This window comes from Pygocentrus nattereri, chromosome 24 (genome assembly GCF_015220715.1).
Source record: "Pygocentrus nattereri isolate fPygNat1 chromosome 24, fPygNat1.pri, whole genome shotgun sequence".
NCBI classification, from domain to species: Eukaryota; Metazoa; Chordata; class Actinopteri; order Characiformes; family Serrasalmidae; genus Pygocentrus; species Pygocentrus nattereri.
In genome coordinates, this window is record NC_051234.1 from 31,869,414 (window position 1) to 31,896,630 (window position 27,217).

The 27,217-nt window shown below is 41.1% G+C and overlaps 2 protein-coding genes across 2 annotated transcripts in view; both read right to left on the reverse strand.

Moving 5' to 3' along the window:
• Window positions 1-1,097: 1,097 nt before the first annotated feature.
• Window positions 1,098-12,317, reverse strand: LOC119262350 (multimerin-2-like). Its single transcript, XM_037533817.1, has 6 exons — window positions 12,080-12,317; window positions 10,858-10,923; window positions 4,796-4,927; window positions 4,524-4,699; window positions 2,459-2,490; window positions 1,098-1,413 (listed from the first exon to the last, which is right to left on the reverse strand). Exons 1-6 carry the CDS (start codon window positions 12,315-12,317, stop codon window positions 1,098-1,100), a joined length of 960 nt encoding a protein of 319 aa, XP_037389714.1.
• Window positions 12,318-17,350: 5,033 nt separating this feature from the next.
• Window positions 17,351-27,217, reverse strand: part of LOC108434221 (multimerin-2-like) — a 38,690-nt gene continuing 28,823 nt past the window's right edge. Inside the window, exons 2-6 of the mRNA XM_037533887.1 lie at window positions 25,303-25,330; window positions 23,878-23,952; window positions 23,537-23,590; window positions 18,950-19,081; window positions 17,351-18,187 (exon numbers count right to left, since the gene is read on the reverse strand). Of these exons, the coding sequence (XP_037389784.1) occupies window positions 17,910-18,187; window positions 18,950-19,081; window positions 23,537-23,590; window positions 23,878-23,952; window positions 25,303-25,330 (567 nt within the window). The 3' untranslated portion in view covers window positions 17,351-17,909. The remainder of the gene's footprint in view (window positions 18,188-18,949; window positions 19,082-23,536; window positions 23,591-23,877; window positions 23,953-25,302; window positions 25,331-27,217) is intronic.

Sequence of the window (27,217 nt, forward strand, 5' to 3'; positions counted from 1 at the left end):
CTGTGTAAAAGACGTGAAAGGTTGGATGTCACGCAACTTCCTCCTATTAAACAGTAACAAAACATAGGTTCTCCTTCTGGGTCCAAAATTAGCAAGAAGTAAATCACCAGATTTAATCTTAAATCTCGCCGACTTTCCAGCCACACCTGGATTAACAGCAAAAAATCTCGGCCTTATAATAGATTCAGATTTATCATTCGATCAACACATAGGCAGCATCACTAGGACAGCTTTTCTACATCTTCGCAACATCGCCAAGATCAGAAATGCCCTGTCCCTGCGTGATGCAGAAACACTAGTACACGGCTTTATTACTTCTAGGCTAGACTACGGTAACGCGCTACTGTCAGGATGTACGAGCAGGAGTTTAAACAAACTCCAACTAGTCCAAAACGCCGCAGCCAGGGTCCTCACTAAAACTAGAACATCTCATCATATCAGTCCAGTGCTATCATCACTTCATTGGCTGCCTGTTAAATTCCGTATTGATTATAAAATCCTTTTATTGACTTATAAAGCCCTACATGGTCTCGCTCCTGAGTACCTGCAAGACCTTATTTCTCATTATGAGCCATCACGACCACTCAGATCCCAGAGCGCTGGATTATTAATAGTTCCCAGAATTCAGAAGGTTTCAGCTGGGGGAAGAGCTTTTTCTTATAAAGCCCCCAAACTCTGGAAGGATCTTCCAGAAGCTGTTCGGGACTCAGACACAGTCTCAATCTTTAAGACTAGGCTGAAAACTCACTTGTTCAGTTTAGCTTTTGGTAGCTAATGTTCCCCCCTAGATAAAGGCAGCAGATCCAGGGGTCCATGGACACAGGGAATTATAGTAAACTGTGACGCTATGTCCGGCTGGATACTGAAGGACGACTGACTGCCGAGCCCTCCTGCTACCCACTTCAGACCAGCTGCCCACGCCCCAGCTACCACCACCTTCCTTGGATGAGCTGCCCACCCTACGCTGATCTTCTCATAGACTCCTAGATATTCCTAATACCAATATTACTGCTATTAATATTAGTAGTATAATCACTTGTAGGTAGTTTGACCAGAGGAGGATGGAGGATTTGATTTGATTTAAAACAGAAACAAGTTCATAGCTCACACTGATTTAACTGACTCTGCTCCTCATTCTTCCTCCTCAGTTCCTCCATTTGACTCTCACTGGCTCTCAGTCTGCTCTCCATGCTGCTCACTGCAGTCGTCGTGTGTCTCTGCTCCACCTTCAGCTCTGCCAGCACAGCGCTCATCTCTCTCAGTACAGAGTGGATGTCCGGCTGGCAGCTTTGTTGGGTGGAGGTGGTGGCTGGAGTTTCAATTCTGGGCTCCTCAGCCTGAATCTGGTTCTCTCTGCCTTCATGATGACTCAGAGTGATGTCGTTCACACTAACCGACTGTCCCTCCAACAAACTGCAGCACAGCAGCACCAGCAGAGAAACAGCTCTCATCCTTAACAGGCTTCCTTTGTCTTACTGGGATTGAGTAAAAGACTCATATGCATAAAAATATAGTCTACAGTGGTTAATTATGAACTATGTTGGCTTGTTTGCTCTGGATCATGTCAGTGTTTTATAACTGATAAGTAAACGTGATTTTGCACGTGTTTTTTCAGGCGATTAAGATACACGTGAATGTTGATTAGTGTCACTTATAGGTCTATAGTAATATTTATGTTGCTACTTTCTGTATTATTTTCACTCGTTGGTCAGAATCTGCATTTTCCAAGCAAGCAAGCAAGAGATTTCCAGTAAACTTGTCCCAGAATTACAACACACAATGGTTATATGTTGCTAAAGGTAAATTGCAGTGAAGTTTGAAGTTGACTGTTTTGCAGCACATAGCTTTGCTTGTTTTAAATGTGACTGACAGGACTTTTTATAGCAGTGTGTGACTTTTGAGGCTTGTAGGCAGGTTGAATATGTGCAGTCGCTTTATTGGTGCAATCCAGACCCTCATAGTCCATAGGACAGGCCAGGGATCAATACACAGGTAGAAAATAAGAAAATGCCGGTTTGATCTCCTGAACTGACTGTGTGACTGAAATTCCCTTGAGCAAAACACCTAAACCCCAACTGCTCCCAGGGCACTGTGGATTGGGCTGCTCACCACTCTGGGCAACTGTGCTCACTGCCCCTAGTGTGTGTATTCACTAGTGTGTATGTGGTGTTTCACTTCACAGATATGTTAAAAGCGGAGGTGGAATTTCCCCGTTGTGGGACTAATAAGGGTCACTTAATCTTAATCTTGCCATGGAAGTAACTGCAGCACCTCAATTTAATCATTTGGATGGGTGAGTAAAACGTTTGTCAATATAGTGTAGCTGTTTGCTGCTTTATTAATGTTTAAAATGTTGTATACATAGCCTTTGAAATGATACCGGATTTCAGAATTTCTCAGTGTTTGAAATGTCCTTGTTTTGGTTTAATGACACTCCACAAGTTTGTATGAAATGCACCTGAGAGTCGTCTGAATACAAGCTCCTGACCTCTATGCACAAAATCATTAACATGATCAGTTGTGCACATTTGCTGCAGTTTGAGTAGTGACCTAGAATTAGTGCAAAACTTTGAATATTTCTTCTTTGTTTTAATTGTAAAAACATTATTCTGATTTTGTCAAAACTCTAAAACATTTTGTTGTTCAGTTGCAGGCTCAAATGAAAAATCCCCAGATTTTCAAAGTGGTCTCGGAATTTTAGACCCAGCTGTATGCCATGCAGCAAATGGCAGTCCAGCCAATTTCTTTTATTCTGGGCATGAGCTGATCATAGATCACATATAACCCAAACTACAGACTAAAATAAGAGGGAGAAGGAGTTCAGACAAGGTGCAAAGTGTGCAAAGAGTGCAAAGTTGCAGAGTTGGTTGTTTTCCCTTATTAAACACTTATATTCATTTTATGAACTTGTGTGATGTTGTTTACTAGTAGAACTGCAATAACTTGAGCCTTTGATCACATGAAAATCCGAAAGTGGATTATTTCTTTGATAAAGCGCAAAAAATTCAATCAGCTACATTTTTTAATCCTTGTGCTCACTTATGAAATCAGATCACATTTTTCTAATTATAATACAAATTACTCATATCAGAAAATTCTCATTTCAGCTGTGAGGTGATCTGGTTGTAAAGAATGACAAAGGTTGTCTGAGCAGGTTTACATTATTTATTGAATATTTTTTTATTTTAGTGAATACATTCAATACATTATCAAGAGAATTTAAATTAACCGCAAATAAAATGTGTTTATAGTCTCAGATAGTATAATATAGGGTTAGGGTTTAGGTAAGGTTGAGTATTGGGTAAGGTTGTGTTTTAGGTAATGTTAAGTAAGGTAAGGTTTGGGGTAAGGTTGGGTTTTAGGGAAGGTTAAGTAAGGTAAGGTTGGGTTTTAGGGAAGGTTAAGTAAGGTAAGGTTTGGGGTAAGGTTGGGTTTGGGGTAAGGTTGGGTTTTAGATAAGGTTAAGTAAGGTAAGGTTTGGGGTAAGGTTGGGTTTGGGGTAAGGTTGGGTTTTAGGGAAGGTTAAGTAAGGTAAGGTTTGGGGTAAGGTTGGGTTTTAGGGAAGGTTAAGTAAGGTAAGGTTTGTGGTAAGGTTGGGTTTTGGGTAAGGTTAGGTAAGGTTGGGTTTTGCGTAAGGTTAGGTTTTGGGTAAGGTTAGGTTTTGGGTAAGGTTAGGTAAGGTTGGGTTTTGGGTAAGGTTATGTTTTGGGTAAGGTTACGTTTTGGGTAAGGTTAGGTTTTGGGTAAGGTTAGGTTTTGGGTAAGGTTAGGTTTTGGGTAAGGTTAGGTAAGGTTGGGTTTTGGATAAGGTTAGGTTTTGGATAGGGTTACATTTGGGTGAATTTGTGTAAGGTTACATTGTGAGTAAAGTTGAGTAAGGTTGGGTTTTGGGAAAGCTTGGGTAAGGTTTTTATGCAGGAGTTCAGAGTTGATTTGTTTTATAGAGCTGACTGAACTCAGCAACTGACATAATAAGATCAAATCAGCAGCAATGTGGACTCTAGGATGTTGCTCAATAATGTTGTCATAAAACACGTATGTTCATTTTATGAACGTGTGTTATTTACTAGTAGAACTTCAATAACATGAGCCTTTGATCACATGATAATCTGAAAGTGGAATATCTCTGATGAAGTGCAAAAACTTCAAACAGCTACCTTTTTTAATCCTTATACTAACTTATGAAATCAGATCACATAGAATTGTAATACAAATGAGAGGTTCACATTTTTGTGAATTCCTTTTTTTCTTTTAGAACAGCATGAGACACTGATTAAAGAACTGAGACAGTATTATAATAGAAGAACCTTCACCTTCCTAAAATTGAAAAAGGAGCATTCTGTTGCTATTTGCTGATAATCCTGATGAGGAACAGACAAGAAACGATAAACACTTCCATTGACCATGTGATGATGAATTGCTCAAACAGAAAACAGCATGTGACCACTAAAAGTGCTGTGATGGAAGGTATCATCAAATACCCAAGAATTAGGCTCGAGTTTAAGACTGACGACGTCTCCTACTTCCAGTAAGAGTGAGACTCCATTAGTGGAAGTCACGCTGCCCTGGGATTGAATAGCATGTGTTGTGGCCATGGGAAGTCTGTTCTTATATAAGATCACTCCTACATTTTTTCCAGCGCCTCCGTGGGCTGAGAATCTGAAGTGATAGACTCCTCTCACAGGTACAGTGAAAAACCCTGTATGAATGTAAAAATATGCACGAGTTTAAATGTATACTCTGAATTATATTTATATGTATAAACGTGTGTCTGAAGCACAGGTGAACAGTCTACCTGTAGCTGGGTTATACGCGTTGCCGATGTTGGTGAAGACGTGTTTGTAGACCAGGGGAAATTCAGTGCTGTATGGTCCAGTATGCCCATGTCCATCTTCTGAGAGAGATGCTGAAAATGCCACTTTGCTCTCTTCAATAGACAGAATAACATAGATTGTTGGAAAGGACATTAGGGTGGAATGGTCATTTTTTAAATGAAATAAACACTCAACAGACTCTCAGTAACATATCAACAAATATCAATAATGTAGCAACAGTGAATACATCTAATACATTATCAAGAGACTTTAAATTAACAGCAAAAATAAAATGTGTTTATTGTTTGCATTAGCATAGTACATTATTGTACAATGTTAGGTGTTGGATAAGGCCGGGTGAGGTTAGTTTTTGGATAAGATTAGGTTTTGGGTAAGGTTGGTTAAGGTTAGTTTGTGGGTAAGGTTGGGTAAGGTTAGTTTATGAATAAGGTTCGTTAAGGTTAGATTCGGGTAAGGTTAGTTTGTGGGTAAGGTTGGGACTGGTTAGGTTTTGGTAAGGTTGGGTAAGGCTAGTTTGTGGGTAAGGTTGGGTAAGGTTAATTTGTGGGTAAGGTTGGGTAAGGTTAGATTTGGGAAAGGTTAGTTTGTGGGTAAGGTTGGGACTGGTTAGGTTTTGGTAAGGTTGGGTAAGGCTAGTTTGTGGGTAAGGTTGGGTAAGGTTAATTTGTGGGTAAGGTTGGGTAAGGTTAGTTTGTGGGTAAGGTTGGGTAAGGTTAATTTGTGGGTAAGGTTGGGTAAGGTTAGTTTGTGGGTAAGGTTGGGTATGGTTAGGTTTTGGTAAGGTTGGGTAAGGCTAGTTTGTGGGTAAGGTTGGGAAAGGCTAGTTTGTGGGTAAGGTTGGGTAAGGTTAATTTGTGGGTAAGGTTGGGTAAGGTTAGGTTTTGGTAAGGTTGGGTAAGGTTAATTTGTGGGTAAGGTTGGGTATGGTTAATTTGTGGGTAAGGTTGGGTATGGTTAGGTTTTGGTAAGGTTGGGTAAGGTTAATTTGTGGGTAAGGTTGGGTAAGGCTAGATTGTGGGTAAGGTTGGGTAAGGCTAGTTTGTGGGTAAGGTTGGGAAAGGCTAGTTTGTGGGTAAGGTTGGGTAAGGTTAATTTGTGGGTAAGGTTGGGTAAGGTTAATTTGTGGGTAAGGTTGGGTATGGTTAGGTTTTGAGTAAGGTTGGGTAAGGTTAATTTGTGGGTAAGGTTGGGTATGGTTAGATTTGTGGGTAAGGTTGGGTAAGGTTAATTTGTGGGTAAGGTTGGGTATGGTTAATTTGTGGGTAAGGTTGGGTATGGTTAATTTGTGGGTAAGGTTGGGTATGGTTAATTTGTGGGTAAGGTTGGGTAAGGTTAATTTGTGGGTAAGGTTGGGTATGGTTAGGTTTTGGTAAGGTTGGGTAAGGTTAATTTGTGGGTAAGGTTGGGTAAGGTTAATTTGTGGGTAAGGTTGGGTATGGTTAATTTGTGGGTAAGGTTGGGTATGGTTAGGTTTTGGTAAGGTTGGGTAAGGTTAATTTGTGGGTAAGGTTGGGTAAGGTTAATTTGTGGGTAAGGTTGGGTATGGTTAATTTGTGGGTAAGGTTGGGTATGGTTAATTTGTGGGTAAGGTTGGGTATGGTTAATTTGTGGGTAAGGTTGGGTATGGTTAATTTGTGGGTAAGGTTGGGTATGGTTAATTTGTGGGTAAGGTTGGGTAAGGTTAATTTGTGGGTAAGGTTGGGTATGGTTAGGTTTTGGTAAGGTTGGGTATGGTTAGGTTTTGGTAAGGTTGGGTAAGGTTAATTTGTGGGTAAGGTTGGGTTTTGGGTAAGGTTTTGGGTTTTTGGTTTTGGTTAAGATTGGTTAAGCTTTGTTAAAGATTGGTTAAGGTTGGTTAGGTATTGAGAAATGTTGATTAGGTAAGGTTTTGGGTAAGCTTAGGTTTGGATAAGGTTGGGCTTTGGGAAAACTTGGGTATGATTAGGTTTTGAGTAAGGTTTAGTAAGGTTGGGTTTTGGGTAAGGTTAGGTTTTGAGTAAGGTTTAGTAAGGTTGGGTTTTGGCTAAGGTTAGGTTTTGAGTAAGGTTTAGTAAGGTTGGGTTTTAGGTAAGGTTAGGTTTTGAGTAAGATTTAGTAAGGTTGGGTTTTGGGTAAGGTTAGGTTTTGAGTAAGATTTAGTAAGGTTGGGTTTTGGGTAAGGTTAGGTTTTGAGTAAGATTTAGTAAGGTTGGGTTTTGGGTAAGGTTAGGTTTTGAGTAAGGTTTAGTAAGGTTGGCTTTTGGGTAAGGTTAGGTTTTGAGTAAGATTTAGTAAGGTTGGGTTTTGGGTAAGGTTAGGTTTTGAGTAAGGTTTAGTAAGGTTGGCTTTTGGGTAAGGTTAGGTTTTGAGTAAGATTTAGTAAGGTTGGGTTTTGGGTAAGGTTAGGTTTTGAGTAAGATTTAGTAAGGTTGGGTTTTGGGTAAGGTTAGGTTTTGAGTAAGGTTTAGTAAGGTTGGGTTTTGGGTAAGGTTAGGTTTTGAGTAAGATTTAGTAAGGTTGGGTTTTGGATAAGGTTAGGTTTTGAGTAAGATTTAGTAAGGTTGGGTTTTGGATAAGGTTAGGTTTTGAGTAAGGTTTAGTAAGGTTGGGTTTTGGGTAAGGTTAGGTTTTGAGTAAGATTTAGTAAGGTTGGGTTTTGGGTAAGGTTAGGTTTTGAGTAAGATTTAGTAAGGTTGGGTTTTGGGTAAGGTTAGGTTTTGAGTAAGATTTAGTAAGGTTGGGTTTTGGGTAAGGTTAGGTTTTGAGTAAGGTTTAGTAAGGTTGGCTTTTGGGTAAGGTTAGGTTTTGAGTAAGATTTAGTAAGGTTGGGTTTTGGGTAAGGTTAGGTTTTGAGTAAGATTTAGTAAGGTTGGGTTTTGGGTAAGGTTAGGTTTTGAGTAAGATTTAGTAAGGTTGGGTTTTGGGTAAGGTTAGGTTTTGAGTAAGATTTAGTAAGGTTGGGTTTTGGGTAAGGTTAGGTTTTGAGTAAGGTTTAGTAAGGTTGGATAATGTTAGTTTGTGAGTAAGCTTGGGTAAGGTTAGATTTTCACTAAAGGTAGGTTTGGCTACGGTTGGGTAAGGTTAGGTTTTGGATAAGATTGGGTTTTTTGAAAGATTGGGTAAGGTTGGGGTTTGGGTAGGGTGCAGTATTGGGACAGGTTAGGCTTTGCTTAACATTGGGTAAGGTTACATATTGGGTAGAGTTGGGCATGGTTAGGCTTTGTGTAAGGTTAGGTAAGTTTAGCTTGTGGGCAAAGTTGGGTAAGATTAGATTATGGGTAATATAAAATTATATTTTGAGTAATGTTGGGTAAGGCTGAGTTTTAATTAAGGTTAGTTTTTTGGGTAAGGGGTTGGTTAAGGTTGGCTTTTGGGCAGGTTTTTGTATGTCTCTGTTCAACTTTCAGCTCTGCCAGCACATTTACATTTACATTTACAACATTTAGCAGACGCTCTTATCCAGAGCGACTTACAAAAAGTGCTTTGTCAATCTAGAGAAAGTATCTTTGCTAGTTACCAGTAGCTTAGAGAAAAAGACAGTCCTGAGCTCAGATACTGCTAGAAACAAATATGTCACTGCAGACACCAAGAGAAAAAGAACCAGAGTTGAACGCAGAACTCTGAGCCATTCACTGCAATACAATAACAATAAGATACAACACAATAAATAAAATAAGTGCATCTCTCTAAGTACAGAGTGGATGTCCGGCTGGCAGCTTTGTTCAGTCAAGGTTGTGACTGGAGGTTCAGTTCAGATCCCCAGTTGAATGTCGTTCATAGTGATTAATCAGAGTAATTAGATTCACACGGACTTTCTCTTAAACAAACGGCAGCTCAGAAACAGCAGCAGAGAAACAGCTCTCGCCCTTAAAAGCGCCTCCTTTGTCTTCTTGTGTTTATGTGGCTGTCTCATATATACAGCGTACACGGGTTAGTCATTAACTGAAACCTCTATGTGCTCTGTAACTGCTCTTGATAAGTATTATTTCATCTAGCTGGTGAAAACACTATAAACCTCATTTTGTCAGAGTGACATCTGTTTTTCTGTCAGACGCAGCAGGAAAAAAAATTAATTATGATCAGTTTCATTAAATCAAGTTAAGTCAAGAGGCTTTTATTGTCATTCCATCTCTGTATAAGTACACAGTGGAGTGATATTATGTTCCTCCAGGCCCAACGTGGTGCAACATGGAACAAAATAAACAGTACAAAGTGCAAACATGCAGACGTACGTTTGAAATACATCAAACTAGAAACAATACAATAAATACCACAATTAAAACAGACATTAGATACAGTAAACAGACAGGACAGTGCAGCGCTGACACAGCACAATTTCTGAACAAGAGCTAGTGAGAATAGGGTGCAGAGATATTTAACATCTGTGATCTGTGAGTTTCTGGAGTCAGATAACCTACATGAGCACAACAGTCACTGAGGTAGGATATAAACTATACATCAGTAAAACAGTGTTGGCAGCTATGCTCCAGATAGTGCAAGTAGAGCATCAAAACGAGGTGTGTGTGTGAGGGGGTGTGAGTCATTACTGACGTTAGACTAAAATCAGACAAAAGGTTGGGTTTGGGGGAAGGTTGGGTAAGGTTAGGTTTTGAATGTGTGTGTGAGGGGGTGTGAGTCATTACTGACTTTAGGCTAAAATCCTTTTGCTTTGCTAGTAACTCTATACCCTAGTCCTGTTTATTGAACATTCCTTTCTGTCGATAACAAAACGATCATAACACTAAATTTTACCATATGTTTCAGTAGTGACTGTTTCTGTGGTGACAGTTTTAGCTCATTTTGAGGTCAAAAACAGTCAGTACATGACCATCAAACAAAGCTTTGGATTGGTTAAGGTTAGGTTTTTGGTAACAATGGGTAAGATTAGATTTTGGGTAAGGTTAGATTTTGAGCACAGTTGGGTTCAGATTGGGTAAGGTTTGGTTTTGTATAAGGTTGGGTTTTGTGTAAGGTTGGGTTTTGTGTAAGGTAGGGTTTGGGTAAGATTTGAGATGGTTAGGTTTTGGGTAAGGTTGGGTTTGGGGTGAGGTTGGGTTTGGGGTAAGTTTGGGTAAGGTTGTGTTTGGGGTAATGTTGGGTAAGATTGTGTTTGGGGTAAGGTTGGGTAAGGTTGTGTTTGGGGTAAGGTTGGGTAAGGTTGTGTTTGGGGTAAGGTTGGGTAAGGTTGTGTTTGGGGTAAGGTTGGGTAAGGTTGTGTTTGGGGTAAGGTTGGGTAAGGTTGTGTTTGGGGTAAGGTTGGGTAAGGTTGTGTTTGGGGTAAGGTTGGGAAAGGTTGGGTTTTGGGTAAGGTTGGTAAAGTTTACATTTTGGATATGTTTGTCTTTTGGATAAGGTTAGGTAAGTTTAGGTTTTGGATAAGGTTGGGTTTTGGGTAAGGTAGGGTTTGGGGTGAGTTTGGGTTTGGGGTAAGTTTGGGTAAGGTTGTGTTTGGGGTAAGGTTGGGCTTTGTGGAAGGTTGGGTTTTGGGTAAGGTTGGGTATGGTTGGGTAAGGTTGGGCTTTGTGGAAGGTTGGGTTCTGGGAAAGATTGGGTTTTGGGTAAGATTGGGTATGGTTGGGTAAGGTTGGGCTTTGTGGAAGGTTGGGTTCTGGGAAAGATTGGGTTTTGGGTAAGATTGGGTATGGTTGGGTAAGGTTGGGCTTTGTGGAAGGGTGAGATTTTAACATATTGAGAGTAACATATTATGTCTACTTCATGTAACACATCACTAACACATCTACTTAATGTGAGTGATGTATCAACCAGGTTCGGGTCTCTTTCAGTGAGTCACAGACATGCAGTTATGTTTTGAGGTAAAAATAAGCATCAAAATAGGGCCAAAAATATGTAAAATGTTTTAAATCCAGAGGCCTGTCACTGATTACTTACATCTACTTTAGCACTTTCCACGCTTGCCCCAGTGAACTGCTGTTTGATGGGCAGAAAGTAGGAACAAACAGAAAATGTTGATGTGCAATGTTTCGTATGTAGAAGATGAAGTTAGATTCATTTCATTAATTGGGTGAACATGAGTATTTCTTACCTTGATTCTCCTTTTTTAGCTTCTCCACCTGCTTATCAAATGAGATTTTCAAGTTCTTCAGGTCCTCTAAATAGTGAAAATACACCACATGTCTCAAGTGAATGAATATTACACATGGAAAAAAAAACATTCCAAATGCCTCAGTGTCAAGAAACAAACACACTACATGGCTAATTCTCAGCTTTCATCTGAGAGTGATCATTTCCTCTCTCTATCGAAAATTCAGATTTTCCCCCACAGTTTGGCTTAAGACAACCAACCCCATTTCCAACAACGTTTGGATGCCGTGCAAAATGTAAACATGCTGCCACCTTCTCTGGGCCAGAGCTTAAAATGGACTGTGGTCCGACGAATCAACGTTTGAAATCGTTTTTGTAAATCATTGACACGGTGTCCTCTGGGCTGAAGACCACTCAGCTTGTTATCAGTGCAGTTCTAAAGCCAGTATTCATGACAGTTTAGGGGCATTATGGCATATGGCATGGGTGACGTGCTCATCTGTGAAGGCACTAATTAATGCTCTCTATATAATATACAATATATACAGGATTGGCAACATCTACTGCCGTCCAGATGACGTCTTTTTCAGGGAAGTTCTTGATTATTTCAGTGAGACGATGCTAAAACCACATCCTGCATGCATTACAGCAGCATTGCTCCGTATTAAAAGAGTCCAGGTGCTAAACTGACCTGCCTGCAGTCCAGACCGGTCACCACTGAGAACATTTGGCACATTATGAAATGAAAAATACGACAGATGAGCCCCTGAAACTGACGAGCAGCTGAAATCCTGTATCAAACCAGAACGAGAAACATTTCACTTTCAGAGCTACAGCAGCGTCTCCTCAGTTCCTCAGAGCGCTGTTAAAGAAGAGGAGATGAAGCACAGCGGTGAACAGGACCCGTCCCGACTCTTTTATAATGTGTTGTTCCAAATCAAATCCAAAATGTGCATTTATTTAAAAAAAAAAAAACCCAAAACGTTCCATTTGTAGTATTTTGCTTTAAAAATATGATTATTTACATTCTCCACAGCATCATCACTTGGGGAAATGGGGTTGTACTAGAATAAAATCCATTTAGATTTTATTTTCATTTTCTCCAATCCACATCTTTTATCCATGGCACTCTGGTTCACTGCTCAAGCTAAAGGCGAGTTAAAGTGTATTGTACTTAATAATTCAATTAATTCAAATCAATCTCTACATGTTCAATGACTTACCTTGATTTTTCTGTCTCTCCTCCTCCACCTTCTTCCTCAGTTCCTCTATTTGACTCTCACTGGCTCTCAGTCTGCTCTCCATGCTGCTCACTGCAGTCGTCGTGTATCTCTGCTCCACCTTCAGCTCTGCCAGCGCAGCGCTCATCTCTCTCAGTACAGAGTGGATGTCCGACTGGCAGCTTTGCTGGGTGGAGGTTGTGGCTGGAGGTTCAGTTCTGGGATCCTCAGCGTCGTTCATGATGATTAATCAGAGTAATCAGATTCACACGGACTGTAAACAAACGGCAGCTCAGAAACAGCAGCAGAGAAACAGCTCTCGCCCTTAAAAGCGCCTCCTTTGTCTTCTTGTGTTTATGTGGCTGTCTCATATATACAGTGTACACGGGTTAGTCATTAACTGAAACCTCTATGTGCTCTGTAACTGCTCTTTCATCTAGCTGGTGAAAACACTATAAACCTCATTTTGTCAGAGTGACTTATCTGTTTTTCTGGCAGACGCAGCAGGAAAAACATTTTAATGACGTTCACTGAATCCTTTTGCTCTGAGAGACCCTTTACCTTAATTATGCTTATTTTATTAAAACTGATGAATGAACATCGCATTTTGTTACCACCAAAACAACCATCACACTAAACTTTACCTTCCGTTTCGGTCGTGACTGTTTTGGTAGTGACAGCTGTAGCTCATTTTGAGCAGAACCCAAGCCAATGCGTGGCTAACTAACACAGCTCTGAGTAGCTTTTCACACATAAAATCATCACATTTGTCATTAAAACACTGAAAAGTACTGAACGGAAGAAAATATGGCCATTCTTAGTGTTCCACACAATAGCATGGCTAAAATAAGGCTCCACCTACAGGCTAAAACTGTGTACATTAAAACTCTGAAGCACTTGAGAAGCATTTCAATATTTAAATATTTAAAAATAAAGCAATACGTTATTTTAACAGTTTCACCTTCTTGAGCCGCAATTTAGGAATATTGGTTTTTAAATGAATCATATAGAATTCCAAGCGCCACAGAAGAGCTCGTCCCCACAGTCGTGTGTGAAGGCTGAGGCTGTATTTTGAAGAAAAAAAAACACGTTTTTCTGCAATTTTAACTGCAATAATCTAAACATGACTATGAAATACATAAATGAAGTAACGTAAAGAAAACAAATGGCACTCAAGTAGGGGGACAACCACATAGGGCTGGTTGGTTCTGGACCCAGGACCACTGTGTTTGCGTATATATGGGTGTGTGTGAAGTTTGTGCGGGTGAGTGTGTTTGTGTTGGTATGTATGTGTGTGTGTTTGTATTGTAATCGTGAGTATGTGTATTGTAACCGTGAGTATGTGTATGTGTGATAATTGTTGTCTCTTGTGTGCGTGTGGGTGTGTATGTTTTGTGCTGTGTCAGCTGTGTGGGCGGGCGCCGGCCTGGAGCGCGGTGGTGTCCTGGGGGCTTGGCCGCTTCGGGCCCTGGGCCGGCCTTCCCTGCGCCGCGGCCGGGTGTAGGAAACCGGGGTGCCTAGTGAGCTAGCGCCAGCTGGCTCTCTTCCTCCGAGGGGTAGTTCTCTGCCTCTCGGTCTTTCTTATCCTGACCCTTCCCCTCCTCCCACTCAGTCAAACATCACACTACACATGGGGGTTCTGGGGGAGGGGGGCCCATGCTACAGTGAGTAGGGCCACCTACCTGGCTCTGCTCGCTGTGATGCGTGATGTCCCACTCCTCCCCTTTTTTCCCCCCTTACAATGACACATTTCATGACACAGTACAGTACACACAGGGCTTTGGGGGGCAGGTGTCACTCAGTGGATGGTGGGTGGCGCTGCTGATGTGACCTCACTTATCTGCTCACTGCTACCTGCCCCTCAATTTTATTTACACATTAGACATTGAGGGCCTTGGGGGGCAGCGTGGCAGTGTGCTGTTATTCAGTACTACATTGCCTCTGTCCCTCCAATTTTAATTGCACTGTAGCTCACACACATTCTTTTCATTTCACACACATATTGAGTGTGTGGGGGGGGGGTGGGCAGGTCCTCTCACACCGGTTTGGTGCACCCTGCCTGGTGGGGAGACCGGCCGGTCATTCGGGGCCGGGGTGGCTGCCTCCCTGGGTTACCGCTGACCCGTGCTGGTGTCCGCCCGCCGATACTGTGAGTCCATGTATGTTCCGTGTGTATGCATGAGTGGGTGACTGGTGTGTGCGAGTGTGGGTGTGGGTGTGTGTGGGTGCATGTGAACATGTGTGTGTGGACAGCTGGGCCTGGGTCTATGACTTGCTGAGCCTGGACATCTGTGGTACATGGTGGTGGGCAGGAGTTACCCCTCCCCACCGCTCCCCGCTGCTTGCCGACTCCGCCCCACACCCGGGGTATGGGTGCCCTGTGGGTCCCTGGGTGCATGACTGGACATCGTGGCGTGGTCCCTGCCCTGCTCCCTTGGCGGTTGTGTCCTGAGGGTGGTTTGGGCCTTTCTGGCATGGGGGGGGGGTCCTGCCGGGGGTCGGCCGGTCTCGGGCGCCTGGGCCCTCGGGGGCCGCATGCTCGGCTCATGCTGGGGATGTTGGCCTGCCGGGGGGGGTGGGCTGCTCATTGCCTCTGGCTCTCCGGTCACTTGCCCTTTGTCTGTGGGCGCTCTGTCTGGGGCCTCCATTCTTCGTCCTCTGGGGCGTGCACGCGGTGGCCGTCGGAGCGTGTGGCCTCAGGTCTCCTGAGTTCCTAATGGGCTGTGGATGGTCCGGGTCCCCCGGGTCCTTCCCTATCTGTCTCTGGACCACGGGGGCATGGTTGCGGCTTCTTGCCCTCATTGCTGAGCACATTCCATGACACATGACACGTGAACGCATATACACACATATACACATTGCTGCAAACAGTAGAATTGTGTGTGGTGGGTGGGTGTATATGTATAGAGGCATATGTATAGATATGTAAACATGTGTATGTATGTAGCAGCAAATAGTAGAATTATGTCTGGGTGTATATATGTATATGTATATGTGAATATGTATATGTATGTATATCTGTATAATTGTTTTTTTCCCCTCCCCTTTTTTTTTTTTTTTTTTTTTTTTTTTTTTTTAACTTACTTATTTATCTATTTATTTTTATTTAGTTGTCTGTTTATTTACTTATTTTATTTGTTTTTTCTCTCTTTTTTATTATTATTATTATTATTTTTTTTCTATTTATTTATTTACTTACTTAATTATCATTATTATGATTTATTATTATTATTATTATTTTTATTTTTTATTTTTCTCTCTCCTCCCTTCTTCTCTTTCTTTCCTGTCCTCTTTTTTATTGCCTGTCAGGCCTGGCCAAACAAATAAAATAAAAACTTTAACAAGAATAGGCTTTAGTAACCTATAGAGCTTTTTCTTGTGAAAACAAATATGTTTGGTACATCAGTACATTCGGATTACCATTCCGATTGCAAAAATGGCCAGATATGACAGGTTAAAAAAAAAAAAAAAAAAAAAAAAGAAAACAAATGGCAAATAAACATTACAAAATATAGAACATATGCTGAAAGTTATTGTTCCCAGGAGTCGTGTCACTGGTGTCACCGCTTAACAAAAAATCTCTTATTTTGAAATAAAAGTCACGCCGATGACGTCACTCGACCTCCTTTGACCTGTTGTCTGAGGATCTATGGAGAAAAGCTCATGGTGAGTCCACTGTGTCTCTCAGTTCTCAGAGATCTTCTCATTCAGCTCATGATCTCATACGAAGCTTCTAGCTGACGTCACCGGTGTGACCGACTTTATTCTGAGGTCGCTGTGAAAAAACAGAATTATATTTGACATATTTTAGTGGACGTACCATGATTGACAGCGTGTGGTTTAACGCTCTGTATCAGACATTTAAAAATGTCTCTGGTTTTACTTTTATTATGTGTAACATCAATTAGGATGGGTAACACCAGTGACTCCTATGGAGAGATAATAAAATGGATGTTTCTGTAGAATGACCCAAATACAAGGTGAGAAAAACTCTCCTTTTCCATGTTACTCACATTATGGTAGTTACACTTTTTTTATCTTTGTTACTACAAAAAGTGATATTTATACCAGATATTAAACCAACCATCTCAATTCTATCTGAATATGCTTAATATTTTTTAAAGGTGATTTATTTGAAATTTAGGACGTCATCAGAGTGATACATTTTATCTGTTAGATAGTTTACCAATATATCTATGCTTTTCTACCCTTTTTTTAAAAAATATTTTTAAAAATGTAGTGTAGGCCAATAGTGAATATACTACAGTTACTTTGAACTGATTTAAGGAATTGATTTTAAAACTAAAAAAAACTCCTTTTTGTACATTTTCCATAATGTGCAATTGTGCCTCAAATTGTAGAATGACTTAATGACAATGAAATAGTCTAGTTAAAATAAAGTGCAATGTGGTGCTAGCACACTATGCAGCAAATATGTCCCTGAAGGTCATTGGTTGATTTTAATATCCTTAGATTGGTGCATGTTACAGCATTCAAGTACAGGTAAATGGAAAGTTAAAAGAAAAGTTCAGATTCAGTGATGAGGCAGTAACGACTCTGTATTTCCAAGCATATAAAAAGATCCTATTTTCGTTTATATCAATGAGTGAAAGGTAAACAAAGACATTTTCTAATAATTAGTCAATAAATTTCATCAAGCATCAATTTAACAAGAACAAAAGCTAAATGTTAAACAGTCCTAACTAGAACAATAGAGTGGAGCTGGTTTGATTCTGCCCTGCGATGGACTGGCGCCCTGTCCAGGGTGTATCCTGCCTTTCGCCCAGTGACCGCTGGGATGGGCTCCGGTGGTTTAATTCCTGCCAATTGCTTCAGTGACAGTGATTGAAGGATAAAGAACCAACTGTGAGCGAGTGAAGCACATCCTACAGATGCACCATCAGATTGAGACCTGGGGTATTTCGATGCCACGGCAACACCCTGAACTCTTGTTGTTGAACATCATGTCCATCAGAAGTACCATCGCTATGAAGGCGTGTGCCTGGTCCACAACGATGTTTAGGGAGGTGGTAGGTGTCAAACTGACGTCCAGCAGAAGATCACCCAGAGCATCACATGAGTGGTCACAATGTTATAGCGCATCCACATATAATTGCTTTGGGATGCTTTGCTCATAGGACTAGTTTAAGAGTGCAAATTGCATGTCAACAGATATTCATGTCATTAACATTTCATTAAACCTTTTTTTTTTGCAAAGTATCATCTACACAAAGTATGTTGTGTGTTTCATAATAAAAGAAAACTTTTCATACATTTTATTATTTACAATTTTATTTACAAATACGGATATGAAACCAGTCTTAACCTTGTGGCCACTGTTTGTTTAGTGAAAGTTAGTTTAGTCATAACTAGATCACAGTACACTGCTCTAAATAAGTTAAGTGACCTTTATTAGTCCCACAACAGGGAAATTTCAGCTCCACATTTTTTCCCATCCATGCAGTGAAACACCACATACACTCTACTGAATGCACACACCCTAGGGGTCAGTGTGCACACTTGCCAGGAGTGGTGGGCAGCCCTATCCATGGTGCCTGGGGAGCAGGGGGTCCTGGGGAGGTTAGGTGTCTTGCTCAAGGGCATATATATATATATATATATATATATATATGATATATATAATTACAGTGAGGAGGAAACTTAAGATTTAAAAACAAACATTTTCCAGCCACTGAGAATGATGATAAAAGAGCAGATGGAAAAACAAAGAAGAAAATCAGGAAAATGAACAATAAAGCATAAGTGCTGTTTCATTTACATAACAATTTGTTTTCAGCAGTTTTGTTCCTTGAACCACTTGATGCTGAAAAGCTCAAACAGAGAAAAGTATTTGACCGCTGAATGTGCTATGGTGAACCCCACTGTCATATACCCACGAATTAGCTCTGAGCTTAAGAGAGACGACGTCTCCTGCCTGCAGCAACAGTGTGACTCCATTAGACGAACTCACGCTGTGTTTATCTTGATAAACATGTGTTCCAGCCACGTAATGTCCATTTTTATGTAAGTCCACTGCTACCAATCTTCCGGTCCCTCCATGGATGTGGAATCTGAACTGATAGACTCCTCTGATGGGTGCAGTGAAAAATCCTATGTGAATGTGAAAATATGCAGGTTTTTAGTGAAGTGAATGATTTCTCATAATCAAACAATTCAGAAAATAGATGAAATTAAAATCGTAATCTTTCATGATTGGTGGAACACAAAACATTTTCAGTAAGTAAGTAAGTAAAATTTATTTATACAGCACTTTTCACAGACATACTGTAGGTCACAAAGTGCTTCATAAAAACAAAAAGGTTTATTATTATGAGGAGCTTGTAGAAGGCTTCCCCAAGTGTCTGATTCAAGTTGTACAACTAAAAGGCAATGACACCAAATACGAACAAGGTGCTTGTAAACTTTTGACCCACTGAAAATCTGATATATTAAATAATAACAAAAATAAAGTCTTTCTTAGCTCTTATTTTAAACAAACTACATACCCTAATTGACTTAACGCAGGAAATATGTGGTCACATAAAATGTGTGGAGTTGAAAAAATGAGTTTTAAATTTTTTTTTAGCCAAGGTGTCTGTAAATATTTGGCCTCTACTGTGTGCTTTATGTACAGAAGATTTTGCTAAAGTGCATGTTGTTAGCAAGTGTGTATCATGAAGAGTCATGAGAACAAGTTTGAATTTCTTAATATTATATCCCAAACTTTGAACTTATTATGGAAATGAATATTAAGAGATTTTATTTTAGAATATTTACATTGGCCCATTTATCATGAAATTTTAATCCGATGCAAAGGGTGTATAATGTACTGTACAAACAGTGATGCAATGTTACAGTTTATTAAAAGCCTACCTGTAGCTGGGTTATAAGCATTGCCGATGTTGGTGAAGATGTGTTTGTAGACCAGAGGAAAGTCAGTGCCATACGGTCCAGTATGACCAGATCCGCTTGCTCGGAGTCCAGCTGAAAACGCCACTTTTCTCTCTTCAATAAACAGAAGAAATTACACTGTTGTTTACATCAAGTAAAAATTACATTTAATTTTAGACAATGCATCTCCACAAACCTTTCAGTGGGTCCAAGCACCCCCTTTTCACGTTTGTAATTACATAATATACAGTATCTCACAAAAGTGAGTGCACTCCTCACATCTCTGCAAATATTTTATTATGTTTTCATGGGACGACACTGTAGAAATGAAACTCTGATATAAAGTTAAAGTGGTCAGTGTGCAGCTTGTATAGCAGTGCAGACTCACTGTCCTCTGAAAAGAACAACACACAGACATTAATGTCTAAATAGCTGGCAGCACAAGTGAGTCGACCTCACGGTAAACGTGTCCACATTGTGCCTAATTGTGTCGTCGTCCCTCCCAGGTGTCGTGTGACTCGTTAGAGTTACAAGGTTCCAGGTGTGAATGGAGAACAGAGCTGTTAAATTTGGTGTTTTGGGTACAGTTCACTCACACTGACCACTGGATATTCAACTCGGCACCTCATGGCTAAGAATCTCTGAGGATGTGAGAAATAGAATTATTGCTCTCCACAAAGACACCTAGGCTATAAGAAGACTGCTAACACCCTGAAACTGAGCTATAGCACGGTGGCCAAAGTCATACAGCGGCTTTCCAGGACAGGAGTCCAAGTGCTCAGTGTTCATATCTAGAGATTGATAGATGCATGAGTGCTGTTAGCAGTGCAAGACCATACGCCGCCCAATGCATCGACTGCATGGCCGTCATCCCAGTAGGAAGCCTCTTCTGAAGCTGATGCACAAAAAAGCCCGGAAACAGTTTGCTGAAGACAAGCAGTCCAAGAACATGGATTACTGGAACTGAATGTTCTGTGGTCTGACGAGACCAAGATAAACTAGTTTGGCTCAGATGGTGTCCAGCGTGTGTGGTGGTGCCCTGGTGAGGAGTACCAAGACAACTGTCTCTTGCCTCCAGTCAAGCATGGTGGTGGTAGCATCATGGTCTGGAGCTCCAAGAGTTCTTTGAGGGAAACATGAATTCCAACATGTACTGTGACATTCTGAAGCAGAGCATGATCCCCTCCCTTCAGAAACTGCGCCACAGTTTTTCAAATTGATAACAACCCCAAACACACTTCCAAGATGACAACTTCTTTGCTGAAGGTAAAGGTGATGGACTGGCCAAATACGTCCTGAGACCTAAACCCAATTGAGCACCTGTGGGGCGTCCTCAAGCAGAAGGAGGAGGAGCGCAAGGTGTCTAACATCCACCAGATCCATGACGTCATCATGGAGGAGTGGAGGAGGATTCCAGTAGCAACCTGTGCAGCTCTGGTGAATTCCATGCCCAAGAGGGTTGACGCAGTGCTAGATAACAAGGCAGTGCTAGATAATAGAAAAAAAAGACATCAAAGCTTTTGAATGGAATTTTTATTAAAGGTCATAGATAAACAAGCTGGTAACAGGACATTGACTGCAATGCTGAATATGTCCAGTTTAAAAGTGGTAATAGAGTTTATGAAATGGTTCACTCCCAGTGAGAGTTGGACTCCGTCAGGGCTGCCCTTTGTCACCAATTCTATTAATAATTTTTATAGGGGATGGAGGGAAATTATAGGCGCAGTCAGGGGATGGAGGGTGTCCGGTTTGGTGACCTCAGGGTCACATCGCTGCTGTTTGCAGATGATGTGGTCCAATTGGGGACATCAGGCCACGAACTTCAGCTTTCGCTGGATCGGTTTGCAGCCGAGTGTGAAGTGGCCGGGATGAGGATCAGTACCTCCAAATCCGAGACCATGGTTCTCAGGCGGGAAAGGGTGGAGAGCCCTCTCTGGGTCGTGGATAGGCTCTTGCCTCAAGTGGAGGAGTTTAAGTATCTCGGGGTCTTGTTCACGAGTGATGGTACAAGGGAGCGGGAGATTGACAGGCGGATTGGTGCTGGGTCAGCAGTGATGTGGGCTCTTTACCGGTCTGTTGTGGTAAAGAAAGAGCTGAGCCATAAGGCAAGGCTCTCAATTTACCGGTCGATCTACGTTCCCACCCTCACCTATGGTCATGAGCTTTGGGTAATGACCGAAAGAACGAGATCGCGAATACAAGCGGCCGAAATGAGTTTCCTCCGCAGGGTGTCTGGTGGAGCTAGTGGAAGTGGCTGGGGAAAGGGAGGTCTGGGCCTCATTGCTTAGGATGCTGACAAGTCTGACGTGAATTGTTCAGCCAGTGAATCAAAAAAAGGAATGGTTAACCAACAGTGTAGTGCAGGATTAGACCATCCAAACAAGGATATACTGTGTCAGTGATGAAGCACCAGAAGCTCCTTGAGTGCTAAAGTGCCTCCTTGTGGAGAATCTTCAGCCTGCTAAACATGAGTGAGTGAGTATATATCGGCACATTATTTGTTACTTCAGTTCAGGTTTACTTGTGAAATTTGCAGTAAATACAAAAAAATCTGTGGATTGATTTAATGTTTAATTATATTCAATATCATATTCAATAGAAAGAACAGCCACTGTACACTATTGGAAAGAAAAAGGTCGTTAACTGTCACTGGGGTGGTTCCCTCAAGGCGCCATCTCAGTTTAATTTAATTTAAAACTTTTTCGGACCTTAAAACCACTGCTGTACCTTTGAGGGAACATTGATGAACAAGAAATGTATCTGCAGAGCACCTTTATTTCTAACAGTGTAAAAACTCACCGATTTCAGAGATTTGTTGATGTTTATTGTCCAAATGAAAAAAGGAAAGAGAGAAGCTACCAGTAGTTATGGATTTCAGTAAACATCCTAGAGTCTAAATAACCCCCTAATGAAGTCTAACATAAAATTAGTTACGCTTGAACCCCAGAGTCTTTCTAAACGCCATCCGCACAGTATGATGCTATACTCTAAAGTGGTCTCCGGCATGATTTCTCAAACATAACAAAATCTGCTTAAGGCTGTGGTCAGACGGCGGAGCATATTCCAGAAAAATCTGCATCTGAATCTGCCTGTGATAAGTTTTGCAATGAGAATGACTGGAGCAGATCATTATAGTGTAATTGGTAGGAAGCGCAACACCACATCAGAGATGACAGTAATAAAGAGATGATTAAATAAGACTAAATAAATTCGCACTTCTTGCACTCTTTTAGGAGCAGAAAGAGAAAAAAAATCCTTCAACTTTAATTCTTCCTAGTCATCCCATGTAAACCAACATTAGCAAGTGACATCATAGTTCTACAGTCAAGTATATTGATTATCCAGCTACATTGGTGAGGGGTACTCATCGATTTTCAAGGTTTTTTTTTTTAGCAAACGTTGAAATGTGAGCAAACTTCTTCTACCGTACAGCCACGTGTTTCTCACAGGTTCGCTTTTACTCTTTTTGATTGACTACCTCATTAAAATTGACCCATGAGGGGAGCTTTTTGGCTGAATTTGAACATTTTTCAATTCAGTTCCTGAGGATCCATGGTGGAAACAAACGTGTTTCGCAGTGGGACAAGAGCTCACGATATCCAGTTCCTGCGGCCGGATATAATGGCATTTTGGATGGAATAAGCTCTCCGGTCTGAATGCAGCGGCCTGACTAATCAGCAGATCTCAATTCAATCCAACAGATGATCTGTGAATTTTTTTAGAACGAAGACCACACTGCATCTTAGTGAAAACATCTTACATGCAGTCAATATATCTAATATTTCTCATTGTAAGAAGATTATTGAACTTATTAATAGACTTTTTTTTGCTTGTTTTTAAGTAAGTTTATCTTATGAAACTGTCTTATTCCATTGAAAGATCATTTTAAGCATTATTTCTTGATATAAGCAAAACTGCCTTCGTTATTTCTCAAAACAAGTGAAAGGTTCTGCCAATGGAATCACTTTCAGTAAATAAAATTACTTAAAACAAGTAAATAGCAGGGTGGCAGGGTGGCACGGTGGCGTGGTGGGTAGCGCTGTCGCCTCACAGCAAGGAGGACCTGGGTTCAATTCCCTGGCCGGGCGACCGGGGTCCTCTCTGTGTGGAGTTTGCATGTTGTCCCCGTGTCTGTGTGGGGTTTCCTCCCACAGTCCAAAGACATGTAGTCAGGCCAATTGGATGTGCTAAATTGCCCCTAGGTGTGAGTGTCTGTCTGCTAAGATATCGTTTTTGCAGCGCAGCCAACTCGGCAGAGCTGTAGGAGGCGCTGCAGTCAGCAAAGCTTGCAGAACTGTGGAATATTTCGGACACCTTGTTAAATTGATGTCTCAATGAACTGTTTTGTGGGCTGCAGTGGCACAAGACCATAAGAGAAAGATGTGCTAGTGTAGAATATTTTTTCAATTGTAAGCTGTAGAGTTAGATTATACACAGTGATTATGAATTAGTGTAAAAACTCAGAAAGAAGCAATTCAATTGTTATTCCACTCTTTTTCAGAAACACAAAATGACATTATTTCTTTGTAATTTGCTCAGATTTTTTCAGGTAATGTCAAAATGTCTTACCTTCATTTTCCTTTTTCAGGCTCTCCACTTGATTGTTGAATGAGCTTTTCAAGTCTTTCAGTGAGAAAGTTGTACAGAAGCTGTTAGTCATTGCAATTTTAAGTTAACACACATTTGTTTTCATAAAGCTTCATTTCACCTCCTGCTATTCCAAGGAACAAACACACTATTTGAGCTGAGATGTTTGGTCTTTGCTGAAAATGATGAGACCTTGGTGATTATTGGATTATTTTTTCTTTTTGCACAAAGTCACATTCGTGTGTCTGCTTTCATTGATCAGAGCTTTAAAAGGTAACATAAGAGAATATCAGTTTATGATCAAATCAATTACAGATGCTTACCATCATTTTTCATTTTCAGGTCCTCCAGTTCAGACCCAAATCTTGCTTCCATGTCACTCTGATTCACTGCTTGAGCTACAAATGAAGGATTAAAGTATTGAACACAACAAAAACAAAGAGATTATTTTTTAAAGTAAACGTTGCAGGAAGCACTTCAGTCAGCATCACTCAGCTTAACAGTGGGGTGCATTTAACACCATGTTGAGTTCATGCATTAGTGATGTTCTCTGAGCAAAAGGGGCCACGTTGCGATCAATCAATCAATCAATCAACCTTTATTTTGACTCGGAAGTTCATTGAGGGCAACCCTCATTTTCAATGTAGCCGAGCATTTACAAAAACAGGGATTGACATGACAAAGAAAATAATAACTACATTTAATCATTTTAAATTAAAAGAAAATTTGGTAGTAGAACATGAATGCATCATTTTGAGCAAACATAACTTTATGTGCAACCGATGTAAATATTTTTTTCATGTAAAAGGCCCTGAATTTCCCGACAATCCTGCAGTAGATTCAATACTACAGCGCACACCAAGTGGGAATCATTGGCCCAGTCCCGTCTCACCCCTCGCCCCTACCACTTAGCCCTATCCCTCTGTTTTGCATGTTCACGTCTAGGAGTGGGGCATCCCAATTCTTGTTGAGATAGAGGGGTGGGGTGAAGTGTTGGGGCTACATGACCCTCCAATCAGAGAGATATGAGGAAAGTGGAAAAACCAGCCAGACGGAGAACAAGAGACCAAAGAAACCCAAAAATGTGAGAATTTTCTCTGTTAAAAAATTACAATAACCACCGTTTTATCTCAGTTTAATGACGTTTTAATGTATTATGGACGTTTTTCTTCATAACAAGTATATAAAATCACTAATAACCTAACCTCACTGTTAACCTAACCTTCCTGTTCCACCTTGAATGCTCCAAAAATGGGATTGGGCCATAATGGTTAGGAAGAACGGTGTTCCAATTGACATTGAGTTTGTTTTAAGTTATGTAACAATATTGAGCAGCTTTGGTGCAAAAAACTGGCCCACAACTTCATACATTTTCACTCTGGACTCTAAACCTGCTTGTATTTTAGTCACATGCCCCCAAATCACCAGCACTTGGTGAAGGAAACACCTTGACTCACTGTAATAAAAAAAAAAACCATGAACTTAAGTAGTAAATGATAAAATAGAATAAAACTATATCCCAAACAAGCACACACCAGTGTACACTCTGCTCAGATTATTTTAAAATGACTGACTTTGTATATATATATCTATAAAAATGATATATTCATATATGATAATATATTTAGGGCTATTGTGTGGATGTAAACACATCAACTAATGTCTCAGGTAATACATATTCACTTTGTCTCTGTTTAAGGTCGAATTTGACTAAGACAGAACCGTCTTACCTTGACTTCATGACTTACCTTGAACCTTCTTCCTCAGCTCCTCCATTTGACTCTCACTGGCTCTCAGTCTGCTCTCCATGCTGCTCACTGCAGTCGTCGTGTGTCTCTGCTCCACCTTCAGCTCTGCCAGCGCAGCGCTCATCTCTCTCAGTACAGAGTAGATGTCCGGCTGGCAGCTTTGTTGGGTGGAGGTTGTGGCTGGAGTTTCAATTCTGGGCTCCTCAGCCTGAATCTGGTTCTCTCTGCCTTCATGATGACTCAGAGTGATGTCGTTCACACTGACCGACTGTCCCTCCAACAAACTGCAGCACAGCAGCACCAGCAGAGAAACAGCTCTCATCCTTAACAGGCTTCCTTTGTCTTACTGGGATTAAGAGGTAGACTCATATATATATATATAGTGTACAGTGGTTGGTTATTAACTGTAATAATGTTGTGTGCTCTGTAATTTTCTCCGGAACTTGTCAATCTTTAATAACTGATATGTATTATCTCATCTTCGCAAGGAAAACACCATAAACAGCACAGCAGAGAGAACTTTCCTCTGTTTTGTTGTTACACCTGACAGCTGCAGCGGCAGCGTTCCTCTTTCTTTCAGCTGTGTTTACATACACAGATCAGTCATAACACTGTGACCTCCCTCTGCGCTCACTGTCCGCTTTATCAGCTCCACTTACTGTATAGCTGCACTCTGTAGTTCTACAGTTACAGACTGTAGTCCATCTGTTTCTCTGATACTCTGTTACCCTGTTCTTCAGTGGTCGGGACCCCCATAGACCCTCACAGAGCAGGTCCTGTTTAGTTGGTGGATCATTCTCTGTACTACAGTAAAACTGATGTGGTGGTGGTGTGTTAGTGTGTGTTGTGCTGGTACAAGTGGATCAGACACAGCAGTGTTGCTGGAGATTTTAAACACTGTGTCCACTCACTGTCCACTCTATTAGACACTCCTACCTCGCTGGTCCACCTTGTAGATGTAAAGTCAGAGACGACAGCTCATCTGCTGCTGCACAGTTTGTGTTGGTCATCCTCTAGTCCTTCATCAGTGGTCACAGGACGCTGCCCACAGGACGCTGTTGGCTGGACATTTTTGGTTGGTGGACGTTTAAAAAATCCAGCAGCACTCCTCGAGTGCTCTACTGCTTTAATACAGCAGTTAAATAAATACAGTAAGAAATGAATAAACTGGCCGTGAACGCGGCTTTAATATGTTTTAATGTTCAGTTCCTTCCTCCTAATTATAGCTCCTTAACGAGCAGCTTGGTGTAACGAGCTCCGCCCACTCGCTGCACAGCCCCAAACTCCCAAACTGGGGTCACCACTGAGCAGCTTTTCAGTCGGCAGCTGTGACAGAAGAACAGCTGAACAACTTGGAATCAGCCAGAAATGAACCCAACACCATTCGCCAAACTAAACGGGCTGTAAGAAGCTTTACAGACCGGACAAACTGACCAAACTGAGCTGAACCTGATATTGGGTCAGTTTTATGGCTCAGTCTGATTTGGTCCGACTCTGAAGATCAGACACGTCTGGCGAATGGTGTTGGGTTAATTTCTGGCTGATTCCAGGTTGTTCAGCTGTTCTTCTGTCACAGCTGCCGACAGTTTGGGAATTTAGTGTCGTCTCATCTTCAGAGTTTGATCAAAACGGCTGTCGGTCAAATCTGATCTTAACAGTGTCCGTTTTCTGTTTGTGGCAAAGCAAGAAGTAAAAACTTTCAAAAGGTCTGAGCGTCTCCTACAGCTGTCAGAGTCAGGAGGGAAAGACGGGAATACAAACTCCTCAGTGCCGAGACCTAAGGTTTAAGATCAGGAGGGATAGAGAGGAGTTGGAAGGGTGCTGGGTGTGAAAACTTTGACATGGAAAACAGAAGGAAACCATGGAAACTTAGATAGGAAATTAACAGGTTTCATGCATCATTTGTCACGTAAAC

Bases quoted from the DNA above. Each gene is read 5' to 3' on its own strand.
- LOC119262350 (XM_037533817.1), bottom strand. From the start codon at position 12,317: ATGAACGACGCTGAGGATCCCAGAACTGAACCTCCAGCCACAACCTCC. The intron at 2,491-4,523 runs GTAGGAGACGTC...TTTTGTGCATAG, and splicing joins GAGTCTCACTCTTACTGGAA to AGGTCAGGAGCTTGTATTCA. The intron at 1,414-2,458 runs GTGCATTTCATA...GCTGTGCTGCAG, and splicing joins TGTATTCAGACGACTCTCAG to TTTGTTGGAGGGACAGTCGG.